We start from the raw sequence: 15523 nt of genomic DNA, 5'->3' as shown, positions 1-15523 counted from the left end.
TTTTCTTCCTTTGAGCTTTTGTTGTAAGAAATCCACTCACAGGCAGCAGGAACTTTCAGGGTGATTCAACCACTTCTTTTGCTTCTGCTTAAATATTTTAACAATACAATGCCAAGCAAAACACACAAGAAAAAACAATAAGTAATACATGCGCATATAAACTATATACATACTCACACCACAACTATCTTTCTGTTACTGAAAGAGAAAGATGGAAGGCAGGCAGGCAGACAAGGTTGAACCCTCTCCAACATTACTGCCATTTATGAGAATATGCAAGTAATACAAGAGATTAGTGTCATATTTACTTCCCTTAATTGCAATAAGATATACAAATGGTAAACACTAAAGCCTGTTTATGTAGAAATTATGATGCAAAGTGAAATTTTAAGAATTATTTTTGAAATTATGCATGAAAACTGAAAACAGCTGATATACTAGTGGAAGTAAAAATCATGTTAGCTAGTGTTATCAACTTCACTTTGTTAGAGGCATAAAAAAAATCATGTTTATATGATAATTTCAGAGTACTGCAATATTCCTATCTCAGTAGCAATCACAAAGTACAGTAAACCCTTGATTTAACGGACTAATGGGGGAAAAGGTCAGTTAATGCCGAAGTCCGTTAAATTGAATGTAACCTGGGGGGGGGGGACATTTTTTTATTGTTCTTAATATAAAAAAAAAAAAAAAGCTTTAATACAATATACAGTACTGTACAATATAAAATTATGTTGCAATTTCGCCTTTGATTTACAGATATCAGAAACAGTGTTTTTTTATGCCGTAAATTTCACAAACACGTGCTACTGAGATGACTTGTTCTAATTTCTCAATTAGTTCTAATTTCTGTGCCACATTTAAGTTCACATGTTTTCTTTTAACTCCTCTATCACTTGATGCCATTTTAAATTGTAAGAATTCAAAAATTATTTAATAAATAAAGTCGCAATTCAGAAATCACAGAAACACTCTGTATACAACCTGACCACAAGATAGCTTGAGGCAGACTGAGACCAAAACAAAGCAAATTGGCAGACCTGAGTGTCCAAGTCACGCTCAGCTCACAAGTCACCACCTGCTCTTATCTGGGAAAACAGCTGTTTGAACACGTTTTCAGAAAGAATAAAAAACAATTTCCTGAATTTGATTATAAAAATAAGTAGGTAATTATCAAAACAATAATGGAAATAGGTAATTATTATTAATTTTTAGTTTTGCATAACCTAAAAAAAATAATATGGTCAAGATTAATATGTACATTTCTGTATTATTATTTGTCCGGTCCGTTAAATCTGAAATCCGTTATATCGAGGGTTTACCGTAGTGCCCAATTTAAACATTCTTTAACATCATAAATGTTGTTATAATTCTTAAGGTGGTTAATCTTTGCTTTTAGCAATAGCTGCAATTAATAATAACATAAAAACTGATAGTGCTTTGCATGTCATTAAGAGCAGCAATTAATTCCATCCAAAAGAATAAACAGATCTGTCATGATGATTCTTTGTCACCCTTCACATAAAAATATATTTGTTGAATCAGCATTCTGTTATATTACAGCAATAACATATAAATACAAGTCCAACTTGTTCTAGGTCAAAGATTATTTGCTACATAACAGTTCATGCTTAAAATATCCTCATATCTTTTATCAAAAACTGCTGCCATGTGACAGGGAAAGCAGATAGAAGATACAAATTATATTTCTAAGAGCACATCTAAAAATCCATTAATTAAATATCACCCCTAATTCCTTTCAATTCAGTTCTATACTTCTATTCATAATTTCCATTAAGTGTAGTGCACTGTAATTAATTTGTGTTGATGCTAATGAATAAGTAAAAAATGCAATTTTTAATTTTTTTTGGCTATAAATACTTACAGTTCCTCTACATGGAAACTTTCTGAATCTATGCTGCATGCTATGACTTTCACAAAATATTTGTGCATCCTCATGCAGTTTCATGAACTGTCTGACAATGCCTGACATTGACTGTGAAGGTGCTTCTTTAATAATAAAACATGATGGACAGTTAACCTAAAATTAAATGCAAAAGACTAATCACATTAAAGCATAAAACATTAAAAAAATACAAACACTCCATAAAAACATTTTTATATATAAAAATATAATTTGTATTTTAGTATCAGAAAAAATACAATGATGCCAAAAATTCTGAACATACCCTGCATTAATGTGATTTCAGAAGGCCTTTAAATGGTGGTTAATGAAAGTATGTCAGAAGAGGAAACACTTTACTGTGCCATACTGAAAGCTTAATTTATTGATATACTTACTGTTTAAAAATGGGCACTATTAAATGTTTAGAATGTACACTTTTAAAAATTAACAGCAGCAAATTAGGATTATTTTGCTTCTATTATTTTTTTTTATTTATATAGTGCAATTAGCATGTAAAACCATATCACACTATGCATATTATTCCTGTTCAAGCGACTGCTCATAGGCAAAGTTGCAAGTTGTGTGGCCTGAAAATCTAGAATAACTAACTAAAAAAAACCATATTCCATTTGGTAACTAAAATCTAGATGAGGCTTTTAAGAATTCAAGTCTCTGATGAGATTCAAACTGAAACCTCTCCAAATTTGTAACAAATAGCGAAACCAACAGAGACAATTACTTATTAAATATCAGATTACTAATTAAATTTCAAATATCAAATTACTAATTAAATATCATATTGGTTCTTTGTTACAAGATTACTTGGGCCGTGCCTGGATCTTAACGTGGACTGGTGCAGTTGACAATGGGTGGCGTTGTTGTATTTGGTTGGCCTCAGTGATGTAGGATCTACTTGAATGGAGAGTATTTTCATTCTCAAACACTGTCACTAATATCATCTAGATTCCTTAATTCTGAGAGAATCCAATTTTTAAGAGATGGTGGTATCAATAGTTCAATACGAGGCCTTGTTTTGTGTTTTTTTTTTTAATAAGAATGATGAGATGCATTCAACAAAAGAAGGCTCTTTGAATGCCCTCCATGAAGAGTCAGTAGAAAAGACTGCTGATGATTTAAATCTCAAGGATATCCACAAGGCAAGAAGTGGTAGGCTGGATCTGACTTGCCCTGTATGTCCTTGGTATGTTCATTCATATTTATCTGAGCTTTCTGAAATCTGCAAACACTGTTGCATCCTTGTTTAAAATGGTAAACGGACTCTTTCAAATTATAGGAAAAATCAGGATTGTATTTTTTGAATTGCCTTGAAGTTCTGGAATCAGTGAAGAAAGTGGTGGGCCATCTTTGGTAACTTTGGTTATTTTATCACTACCCACTGGAATGTACAGAATATGTATACCATTATCAAAATAGAAGTTGGTCTGTTTGTTGTGGAACTTATTACACTGTATTAGTCGTGCAGGATTGATTTGATCCAACATTATTTCAGCAATTTGTGCTTCATCTACTCTGTCCACATGGCTGAAATTTCGAATAGAAATGTACAATTTTCGATTAAATTCTCCACAGAAAATTCCAGAAATGTCTGTTAATTATTGCACAATTAGGAAAAAATTCATGATTACATTAAACCTGCATGCATTCATTGACATATATCATGAAGAGTTAAGTTTGCTTTACTTATGCATACTTTCCTCCAATCAGTAACGTTATCTGGCTTCCCGACATAGATGCATTGTATGGAATCAAATTGTTTATGTATGCGCTTCACATTTCATGCAGCGAGCACTCCTGTTACTGACATGCTTTCCTCTAATCAAAGTAGGTTGAAGGGAACAGGTATTAAATTTGCATTTGCTCGCCAACAGATCCAAAGGGGGTTTTAATTTTTAAAAATTAATTAAAAATACAGTCGAACCTTTTTAACGAACTTCATTATAGCAAATTTTTTTTATTTTCCCTTGGTCATTACATTGAAAATAGTTTCTGTATAACAAAGAAAATTTCCATATAACGAACTGATTTTGGGAGACCTGGGTACGCATTGTTCGCCCCTCTGACTTTTAAGCTGATGCTGTAGAAAGCACGAATTAAGCGCTAAAAGGATTAAGAATTTAGCCTTTAACTTTTAATAGCTAAGAGGATTAATTTTTAAGAGCACGAATTAAGAGCTAAAACATTCCACAATTTAGTGGTGCCTGTAAAACAATGATAGAGATTTCAGTTCTGTTCGCCTTTTCTCCTCCATAACTAGCGTTACTAGTACCGTAACATTAGCACACTGCCCTTCACCACTACTAACTTATGTAGAAATTATGGTCGTTGGGTACTTTCTGCATATAGCAGTGTCCCAGGTCCATAATCCATTATAATTATTATTTTTACTATTAATAATATCTTAAATTGTTGCTTCCTATAAAACATGTTAACTACAAGTCATGTCCAGGTTTTGCTTACGCTACCCGGAATGACTTTCTATATACATAAAAAACATACTCTACTGACTTGGTGGTCGTGCTGGAGTATAAACAGAAAATTTAATTTAATTTTATATTATGGGCAACAGAACTACACATTGTAATTATGGTTTACATCTGTTTTCCCACTTCTTTATATCAGTAGCTTTGCCTTATTAGCCTATATTTCTTGCTTCATATCGGTATATTCGCTTTATTAGCTTATATTTCCTTAGTGAATCTTAATTTTGAACTAATACCATATTCAGGAATCTTATTTCCTTGTCCTTTTCTGATTTTATTTTCACCTTGTTTTTTGACTTATTATTATGTTCACTTTATTGATTTTTTATGTACATTGAACTCTTATATGGATAGACAAAATTTACCAAACATGCTATACGGGCAGAGTAGAATAAACTTGACCCCGGGAGCCTATGCTCTGTATGGTTCTTTGTTACACTCTACTATTCCTAAACATACACATATTACACACACCTCACAGAGCAAACTAGCATCAAATGCTCCCAGCCTAGCTAACACTGGGATAACAGATTTCCATTCCATCACATACAGAAAAAACCTCAAATTCAACAAATGTAACAATAGACGATGCCTTACCTGCCCATACATGCACCCCTATCATATTACCAACAATAGCAATGAACCCATTTTCTGCAAGAATAGCAATGTGGTATTACCTCATCACTTGCCATACTTGCAATGTAAAGTATGTTGGCCATACCGGCAACAAACTGCATCTAAGACTTAACCTTCATAGATCGACATTAACAACTACAATAACAGAAAAAAACCATGACAAACAGGAAAATGAAATAGAATATAAACATTTCCAGAAGCATTGCTTCACTAATATCTACATTTCCATCTTAGCTCATATACCTGACCCTGCTTTAAGAAACAAACAGGAAGAAATGTTTATGCTGAAACTTAAAACACTGTACTAGGGACTAAACAACAAATTTAGCCATAGTATCATTACCAGCTCTATAGAAAACCTTTATATATAAGAGAAATTTCAAATGGCCAAATGTCTAAGCAAACTAAGGCGCCATAAAAAATGCAAACCAAGAAATAATTCAAACAATCACAAAATAGGTAGCTTTACCCAGATCGCAACAAATTGGGACAACAATGACATAGAATTTTTTTTTTTTTTTTTTTTGGTAGTTGTTGGCGCATAGGCTTCTGTGGCCATAATGCATCTCCCAAGGTTTTTGCAGTACTTTGATCCAAGCCCGAGGCAGGAATCGAACCCGTGACCTTTGGGTTGCCAGGCAGGCACTTTACCCACCCAGCTAGCCCAGTCGGCATGACATAGAAATGTATCAGATACATAACTTACTTTTCAGCATGAAACACAACATTCTAAAAGCACTATTTAAATTCGTCAACAGTTTCGAATTCAAAAATCACCTATTCCACCTGCTATTTGACATTTGTAAATTTAAACTAAAACCTATAAATAATAATATTAATAAAGAGTCTACCATTATGTTAAAATTTCAAAACACAACTATGGATCGCATCCACATAAACCAATGTATTAACTCGCACTCTGATCTACTTCCAGCCAGTTGCCAAAACATCAGAATAAAAGCCAAATACAGATATGATAAACCATTCGGCCTTCTTGCCTGCAATTACAAATCCCTTGCTACTAATATGGACAAAGTAAAATTAGACACTGACTCGTGCATTTGCCACAAAGCAGAACTACAGCCGTATGTTAATCCCCATGGGCACATTATAACCGGTAATCTGGAGATTATACCATACCAGGAACTGAGGAACATTCTTTCTTATGGATACAAATTCAGGTTGTTTAAAAACACCAGCCTAACCACATTCAAAAAACAGTTACATTATGACCTCCTCAACTACTGCTTCATGCTTGCCTATAAATACAACACACCGATTGAAGCTTTCCGCATGTGGATAAACACCATATCATTAAGTCTAATAAATAATTACAACTTTCTGAAAGTGATAAAGTCCAAGAAACCTATAGGTAAAAAGAAATCCAAAGAGGAAAAAATAGTCAAGAAACACTTGTCATGATGAACCGAAGATGACAAATGAAGAGCAAGAAAAACACGGACAAGGAGAAAATTGAGTATACTGAGTTATGCAAAGCCATTAAGAAAGAGACTCAGAGGACACAAGGAAATTTAACTCACGAAAAGTAGAACAAGCATTAAGGGAAAACAAAGGATTTAAATCAGCAGCCATGAGAAGTACTAAAGAAAGACAAATGATACTGAAACTGAAGAATAGTGATGGTGTACTTATAAATAGCAGAGAAGGAATAATTCAAAAAACAGAAGACTCCTATAAAGAGTTATACAAGGAGCGAGAGAATGATGCCAGCAGTGGGGAAGATGGATTGCAAATTAATAACACATACAACATACCATATATCCTTCCTGATGAGGTAGAACATGCATTGAAGAAAATGAAGAACAAGAAAGCCACGAGGGAAGATGAAGTTACTGTACAGTTCTTAAAACTGGGAGGAAGAAACATCGCACAAAAACAGGCAAGACTCTTCACAAAATGCATTAGAAAAGGTGTGACGCCTAAGGAGTTGAATAATGCAATCATAGTTCTGCTGCATAAAAAAGGAGATAAATCAGAAATTGGAAATTATGGACCAATTAGCTTGTTATTCAACATCTACAAGTTGTTCACAGGGGTCATTACTAACAGATTAGAAAGAATACTTGATGAGAATCAACCGAAAGAGCAAGCTGGCTTTAGAACAGAATTTTCAACTATGGATCACCTTCACGTAATATCACAGCTAATGGAGAAAGCAAATGAATATAAAACACCATTATGCCTGGCATTTGTGGATTATGAAAAGGCATTTGACTCCATACAGCATAAGGCAATGTTTCGAGCACTGGAACGACAAGGCATAGATACCCCATATATTATGATTTTGAAGAAATTATAAAGCTGTGATATTACGTGAAGGTGATCCATAGTTGAGAATCCTGTCCTAAAGCCAGCTTGCTCTTTCGGTTGATTCTCATCAAGTATTCTTTTTAATCTGTTAGTAATGACCCTTGTGAACAACTTGTACATGTGGGATAACAAGCTAATTGGTCTATAATTTCCAATTTCTGATTTATCCCCTTTCTTATGCAGCAAAACTATGATTGCATTATTCCACTGCTTAGGCATCACACCTTTTCTAATGCACTTTGTGAAGAGCCTTGCCAGTTTTTGTGTTATGTCTCTTCCTCCCAATTTTAACAACTCTACAGTAACTTCATCTTCCCCCAGGGCTTTCTGATTCTTCAATGCATGTTCTACCTCATTAGGAAGAATATCGGGTATGTCGTATGTGTTGCTACTTTGCAATCCATCTTCCCCACTGCTGGTATCATTCCCTCGCTCCTTGTATAATTCTCTATAGTATTCTTCTGCTATTTGAATTATGCCTTCTCTGCTGTTTATAAGTACACCATCGCTATTCTTCAGTTTCAGTATCATTTGTCTTTCTGTATTACTGCTGATGGCTGCTGATTTAAATCCTTTGTTTTCCCTTAATGCTTGTTCTACTTTTCTTGTGTTAAACCTTCTTATGTCCTCTCTGAGCCTCTTTCTAATGGCTTTGCATAACTCAGTATACTCAATTTTCTCCCTGTCAGTGTTTTTCTTGCTCTTCATTTGTCATCTTCGGTTCATCATGACAAGTGTTTCTTGACTAATTTTTTCTTCTTTGGATTTCTTTTTCCCTATAGGTTTCTTGGGCTTTATCACTTTCAGAAAGTTGTAATATTCCTTGTCGATATCTTGGTCCTGAGCAGTCTGCAGAAGCTCAAACTTGTTCTTAAGTTCCAGTACATACTGCTTTTTCTCCTCCTCTGTTATCTCAAAGACCTTTGTATTATTTACTCGAGTCAGTTTTTTCCTTTCCTACATCTATATCAAGTGTACATCTTACCATTCTGTGATCACTTCCAACATTTACCTTATTCAGGACAGTAACATCATTCACAATATATCTTCTGTTAGTGAGGATGAAGTCGATTTTATTAGTTGTTAATCCATTTGGACTCTTCCATGTCCACTTTCTGTTCACCCTTTTCTTGAAAAAAAGTGTTCATTACTGACAGTCCTTGAGATTCTGCAAATTCCACAAGTCTTTCACCTCTTATTTCTTTCACCAATTCCAAAATTTCCTATAGTTCCTCTTTCTGCACTGTTTTGCCTTTTTCCAACCTTAGCATTGAAGTCCCCCATAATAATAGTGTAGTGGGTTTTCTGCTCATCTAGAAGACACTCAATTTCGGTGTACATTACTTCAACCTCTTCATCATCATGGCTCGATGTTGGTGCATAAATCATTATAATCTTTAGCTTGTACCTCTTAGAAATCTTGAGTATTAGTCTTGACACCCTTGGTGATGTACTTTTGAATTCCAAAATGTTGTTTTTAAAATCTTTATGGACCAGAAAGCCAACTCCACCTTCACTCCTTTCACTGTTTCCATTGGTGTACAGCAGATTTCCACTTGATAAACTTATAAGTGAATTATTTCTTCTTCTTGTTTCAGCCAAACCGATGATATTCCAATTCACATTTTCTAATTCCTTTTCCAGCTCTAATATCCTGTCTTCACCGATGATATGTGTTTACTACCAAATATAACATTCTTGATCCAGCCTAAGGATCAAGGAGTTCTGGAATGCCTAAAGAGAGAACATAGATAAAAGTTTTAGTTCAATTTTGGATAAAATGGAAAAGATGAATATCAGATGGATCCAAGTTATTCGAAGAATGGATAAAATCATTAAAGTTATTAATGCCAAAGATATGTTTACAACATAGCACTAGTATAGAAAAATCTTCTAAGTTCAACATTTACTAAATCTTGGAGAAAATTCTGGCAGTATCAGCAATGCTAATGCAAGTCCTGAAGTAAAAGAGATAATAAAGAACTGAGTCATTAACTGATTTCAAGAAAACTACACGTTCAAAAGATTTACAGCAAGAAGACATAACAATGGATTCTATAATGTTTTCCAATAAACCATTACCAATTTGTTGGAAAGTGAACCATGGATGATGCAGAAATCACACAAGATGGAAATAGATGAATCTAAATGTGAAGGAGAAAATCCAAATGTCCAGTGCAGCAGGCAAAAATGCCTTAGATATAGCTTTACATTATACTGAACAACAGACAAATCCAACAGTCAACAATGCAATATTCATACAAAAAAAAAAAAAAGGGGGATTATGCTGCAAAACAATAGATTTTATTATCAAATCACATTTCATCATCTAAACAGATGAAAGTTAAGATGAAAATATTTTACGTAAATGAATGTACAGATATATGCTTTAAGTGAAAATAAAATTCTTAAGGCACATATGTATACCTTTTTTTTTTTTTTATATGATTCCTCACTATAACCAACTTTTTCAATTAAATGACCAACTCATGGTCCCAATCACGTCAGATAAAAGGGCTTCTACTGTATACTGAAAATTACATTAATATTAATATAAACTAAAAATAATAAAAAAAATTCACCTTCAATATTGTTATGTCAATAAGCTTCCTCTCAAGAAATTCCTTGGCAATTACAGATGAATATAGTTCCATACTGTGTGTGAAGCAACTAGAATTAAAAATCACAATTAATAAATTCATCATATCAGCATGTGTATACAATCAAAGTCCAACAACTAGCCATGCATGAACTGCCAACATTAAACGGGAATTGTGGTGGAATTAGATTAATACCAAGTAAACTAAGACCAATTTATCTCTCTATAGAATAAAAGTTCACATCTTACTCTTTCATTTGAAGTTGGTCAACTCAACCTAAGTTGAAACCAAATGGACAAATTTTGGAGTATCCAATGAGACCTAAGCAAGTGATATTTACCCAGGATGTCAAGTTAACACATGCATTCCTGAGGTGTCCAACTATTCCCACTCTTATTTTCAGATATTATCATAGGCTTTCATTATCCACATGTAAAGTAACTACAGGCAGGATCTTGCCCATAGACCTTGGGTTGACCACACATTCTAATTTCAGTTTCCCCTCCCAATTAAATTACTAATGCAAGAATTTTTCAAATTTATTTTAAATACAATGGAAAAAACAATGCATTTGGCATTAAAACTGGTCTTCTCACTGCTAAACCAATCCAAAATTATATTTTGGATAGGTTTAGCAGTGAGAAGACCAATAGTTCATATTTTTGAACTAAAATAATACTATATTTTAGTTCAAAAACCAATATTCTATTTTCATAAAACAAAAAAAAAACAAAAATGTATTTTTACTTATTTTTCAGTGTGAACAACAGCTATACAAAGGGTACTAGGAAAGTTTTGCAATATGATGCAACAATGAATCACAGGAAGCTGCTTGTTGCTGCATGTTGAGACATGTTCATACGTGCATAGTAGCCGTCGCGCCAAGTCAATGGGCTCAGTTATTCATTAGTAGTGAGAGTGTAAAGTGCTTGCGATGGCATCGTGGTCACGAAATGAGATAAGGACAGTTTTGCGGTATAATTTCGTGCGTGGTTTAACCATAGACCAGTGCTTAGAAGAAATGACTCTTGCACTAGATGATGATTGTCCACATCGTACAACGATATTCAGGTGGTATAGAGAATTCCAAAGGGGAAATTTCACTCTGGACGATTCTGAGAGGCCGGGAACGCCACGAACGTCAGTTACGGAGGAAAACGTTACTGTTGTGAGGAAAATGCTTGACGAAAACAGGCGAGTGACCTACCAACAGATAGAGGATACTTTGGGCCTAAATGCACCAGCAATTCGTTCGATTCTGCAAGATCATTTGCACGTGAAGAAACTTTGTTCTCTCTGGGTGCCGCATCAACTGACTGAAGAGCAGATGACACGACGTGTGACTTGGTGCCGGGAGATGTTAAAAAAGTTTGATAAGGGACAATCTCGGTATGTGAACAACATCGTGACAGGTGACGAGACTTGGCTGTACTATTACGATCTGCCGACCAAGGCTCAAAACAAAGTTTGGCTCTTTGATGATGACGACACACCCGTAATTGTCAGAAAATCCCGATCTGTAAAGAAGAAAATGATAGCTGTATTTTTCAAATCGAGTGAAATTGTGGAACGTGTCGTTTTGGACAGGCAGAAGACAGTCACAGCTAAGTGGTATACTGAACAATGCCTGCCTAAAGTCATTGGATCTATGAAGAACCTGCGGCCAAAGTCAAGAATGGACACCTGGTACCTCCATCACGATAATGCTAGAGCTCACCGCGCCAAAGCCTGCACCGAATATTTGACCACGACAGGACTGAAACTTCTGGAGCACCCTCCCTACAGTCCAGACCTTGCTCCCTGCGACTTTGCACTGTTCCCGCATGTGAAAATGAAGCTAAAAGGGAGGCGGTTTTCCAGTGATGAGGACCTTCTACGGGCTTGGGACAACGAGTGTGCTTTACTCCCTAGTGAAACTTGGCAGAACTGGTTTAAAGATTGGTTTCGGAGGATGGAGAGGTGTATTGAATGTAGAGGAAATTACTTTGAAAAAATTAAATAAACAAAGCTGTATTGCAAAACTTTCCTAGTACCCTTTGTAATAACAATCTATTTTGAGTACAGTAATACCCCGAAGTTACGCGATAGGTGGGTCCGACGAAAATCGCGTAAGTCGAATTCGCGTAAGACGGGGTACAACTTTGCATATAAATACATATAAATTTTGCTTAATTGGGACCAAGGACTAACAAAAAACACTAGTTTAGAAGAAAAATATTAATAAAATTGCAGTTCTTTATACATATTAATACAAAATATGTATTAAAAAAACAAATGACTTACATTAAAAAGTTATTTCGATGTCGATGGCTTCATAAAATCTAACAAATTCGTCTGACGACACAGCGCGTTCTTTTTTTCACGCAGAATTTCTTCGTAGCGAGCTAATAATTTTTTTATTCCTTGCTTTGTAGCTATAACGCGTTCTTCGTTGGAGTCTATGTTTTCTAAAATTTTTAAGCCCTTTACAATTGAGCCCTTTTCAATTTTCAACCTGTCAAGTTTGCAATTGTCATGTGCTTTTCGCCGTTGCTTCATTTAGGCCTGTAGCACGTGCAATATTACATGGTCTTTCATTTCGCTCAAAGCGTTTCACAATTTCATATTTTTTCTCTATCGACAGAGGCGGACTGGCCATAAGCCTTACCGGGGAAACCCCGGTGGGCCAGTGTGATTTTGGCCATAAACCATAGTATGAGGCCACTATAAATTTTCCCGGGTAAGAATTTTTGACCCAGTCCGCCTCTGTTTATCGATAATTGCTTTTCTTTTTCTCTCTGAATCTGCAGTGTCTTCACCAGGACGCTTCCTTTTCACACCTTTTAATTAAGTATTTTACTCATTTTTAGGGAATAAAGCTGTTTGTTTGTTTGTTATTTGGTTTTTAGGAGCATTAGCAACTAAGGCCATATTGCTCCGAGGATATGCGGTGGTCATTCCCTGACCTTTCCGCATCATCCGTATTTGATGGTGACGGGCTCGAACCCCGGTCTAAATCAAGAAGCGTATGCTACGCACTGCTGCTCCTTCCCACCTGGCTACGGAGGCGCCCAGGGAATAAAGCACAATTACGAAACGAGGAGGCACGCTTGATACGCATAAACAAAGCTGCGCGCATGTAGCAACTGAATAAACAACACCATAAAGGATACGCTATTAACACCTCACATTTCTAGGGGTTACTACCATAAAACAATAAAAATCCAGTTGGTTTCTGCTAGTGAAATCTGTTATAAACTGGTAGTAAACTCGATCTAATTGCATTTGCGATTATACCGATAGCTGGAATTGTGTTGGTTTTTACGTTATTATGATGAAATGTGTTTCCCCTTCACTGATATAAAAAACATAAAAGCAGCAAAGTTGAATTTTGTTCATCTTTCGCTCTCATTCTCCGCCGTCGCACCGTATATCGATAACATATGAAAAACGACCTTGAAGATAGTGGGCGGCAGCGTTGCCAAACGAAAAAAATCAAGAACCGCGTAACTCCGAGTTCGCGTAAGTCGGGGTAGCGTAAGTCGGGGTATTACTGTATTATAATCATACTAAATGCAATATTAACATAATAATAATGCCCTCGATGCAATTTATTGATTCCATGTTCAATGCACATGCAACACTGATTTCTGCACCAACCAGGAAAGCTAGACAAAAAAACAAGTTGAAGAATATATGCAAATATAACAATAAATGGCTAGACACAGAGCTGCAGACAGCTTTCTACCTTTGAAGCTTTGAGTCAAATCACAGTAATGGGGAAGAAAAGTAACAAAATACATATATTCTAAGATAGCACATACACAAACATTGCCTGCACCAGAAATGATTTCTATTATGTTGAATAGCCTGTCCCTAGAATTTAGTCTCCATCATTCTTACCAAATACCAAAACCAAGCAAGGAGGGTTATATCTGAGGTTCATTCCTTCTTGAGACCTTAAAAAAATATACGCAAATGGTAAAACATTTTAAATGGGAGCACCACAGATATTAAGAAAAGCATGACACTTCACAGGATTGATTACAGATTCAGAAGAAGAGGTTTAAGATGGGAGAGCACTATAAACAGGAATGTTATAATAGGTTTACTATATGGGCTGTGTTGAGGGTTATTAAGTACACAAACAGGCACACGTACTAAGTTATACATTAATGAGAGGAGCATAGTAAAATTTTATGGATTTGAAATATTGGTTGTCATCAAATACAGACATTACAAGAAAATCATAATTTGATAGTATGAACCAGAGCTATAATGCTCAATACATTCTACGTTGATATCAATATTTATAAAAGAATAAGAGAGAAGTTTACCTCAATATGATTGGTAGAACACTTTCGTATAATACTCTCCAGAAATTAAAACGAAAGCAATTAAAAAATCGAAAATCTTACATTACAGTAAGAAATAATTAACAATAATTAAAAATCAAATGAACACAATTAAAAATCAATTTAATGCAATTTAATCAAATTAATTTAACAAAAAAAACAATTTTCCTTCCTGTTCTGATGTAAAAATTCAGCGCTTGATTTCTGAAAAAGGATCAAATTGATTGCCTTCAGTTCCACAAGAGTTTAATTAATATTGTACTTTTATACTATAATAATAATAACGCAATAGATTGGGCCATTCTCCATTAGATTGGAGAATACTTACCAGACAAAAAACATTTGCCTTTGTAATTTTTCCATGTGTAACCCCCCCTTTAACACAACTCATTTTATAAATCCTCATAGAGAGGAATTCAACTAGACCCCTCATTGGTTATAGGAATATTAGGCCATTCTCAAATCAACAGAGGATGCTGCTATTGTGTTTTCACTTTCTCTTCAAGATAGTCACATAAGTTCGCTATAGGATTTAAATCTAATGAAATGGTTGGCCAATTTAAATATCCTACCATTCTCTTACATTCTTCATGAAAGTTTAAAATAGTAGAGACTGTGTACCGAACAGTAACCATCCTGAAATACAGGAGTATTGAAATCGTGAGTGTTCCTCAAATGTTCAGCAAAATGTGCAACCTGATTATTGAGAATATTTGTATAGAAAGTCTGATTTGTCCTGGTTGGTATTTCAAGTAGGGGAACCCATATTCATTATAGCAAATCACTCCTTAACTTTTATTATTAAAAGTTAAAAAAAAAAAAAAAAAAAACAGTAATAAGAGTTAAGGAGTAATGTGAACAGAAATAAACCAGAAATCACAGGCAGAATTGTGGTGGAAATTCTGTGTTAAATGATCATGATTGATGATGAATATCTAGAAAACGAAAAACAATTTCAAACAAGACAAGAACTGCTACAAACAGTTATCCAAAGGCTTCATGAGTAGATTTCTAAGAGAATTGCATAATATGAATATCTGTAGTTGGATTCGCCGAAAATTACCAATGTGCCATACACAAAAAAAGCCTAGGTAATATGGACAAAAAATTGGACTTTTGATATTGGAAAATTGCGATGTGGTCTGAAGAATCCGAATTTTGCCTATATACTATGGTGCCAGACATTGAGTTCACAGGAGGAAGCAATGAGGCATT

General features: G+C 34.8%; 1 protein-coding gene across 1 annotated transcript in view; it reads right to left on the bottom strand.

Moving 5' to 3' along the window:
* Nucleotides 1-5126, bottom strand: part of LOC150082952 (uncharacterized) — a 294273-nt gene extending 289147 nt beyond the window's left edge. The window contains exons 1-2 of the mRNA XM_090378332.1: nucleotides 5085-5126; nucleotides 1886-2041 (exon numbers count right to left, since the gene is read on the bottom strand). Of these exons, the coding sequence (XP_090234458.1) occupies nucleotides 1886-2041; nucleotides 5085-5126 (198 nt within the window). The remainder of the gene's footprint in view (nucleotides 1-1885; nucleotides 2042-5084) is intronic.
* Between the last annotated feature and the right edge of the window lie 10397 nt (nucleotides 5127-15523).

The sequence above is a fragment of the Mastigoproctus giganteus genome, chromosome 7 (assembly GCF_048544385.1).
Source record: "Mastigoproctus giganteus isolate SK-2022 chromosome 7, ASM4854438v1, whole genome shotgun sequence".
Taxonomy (NCBI): Eukaryota; Metazoa; Arthropoda; class Arachnida; order Uropygi; family Thelyphonidae; genus Mastigoproctus; species Mastigoproctus giganteus.
The sequence above is the reverse complement of the archived record's forward strand: the minus strand, read 5'-3'. Positions and strand labels throughout refer to the sequence as shown.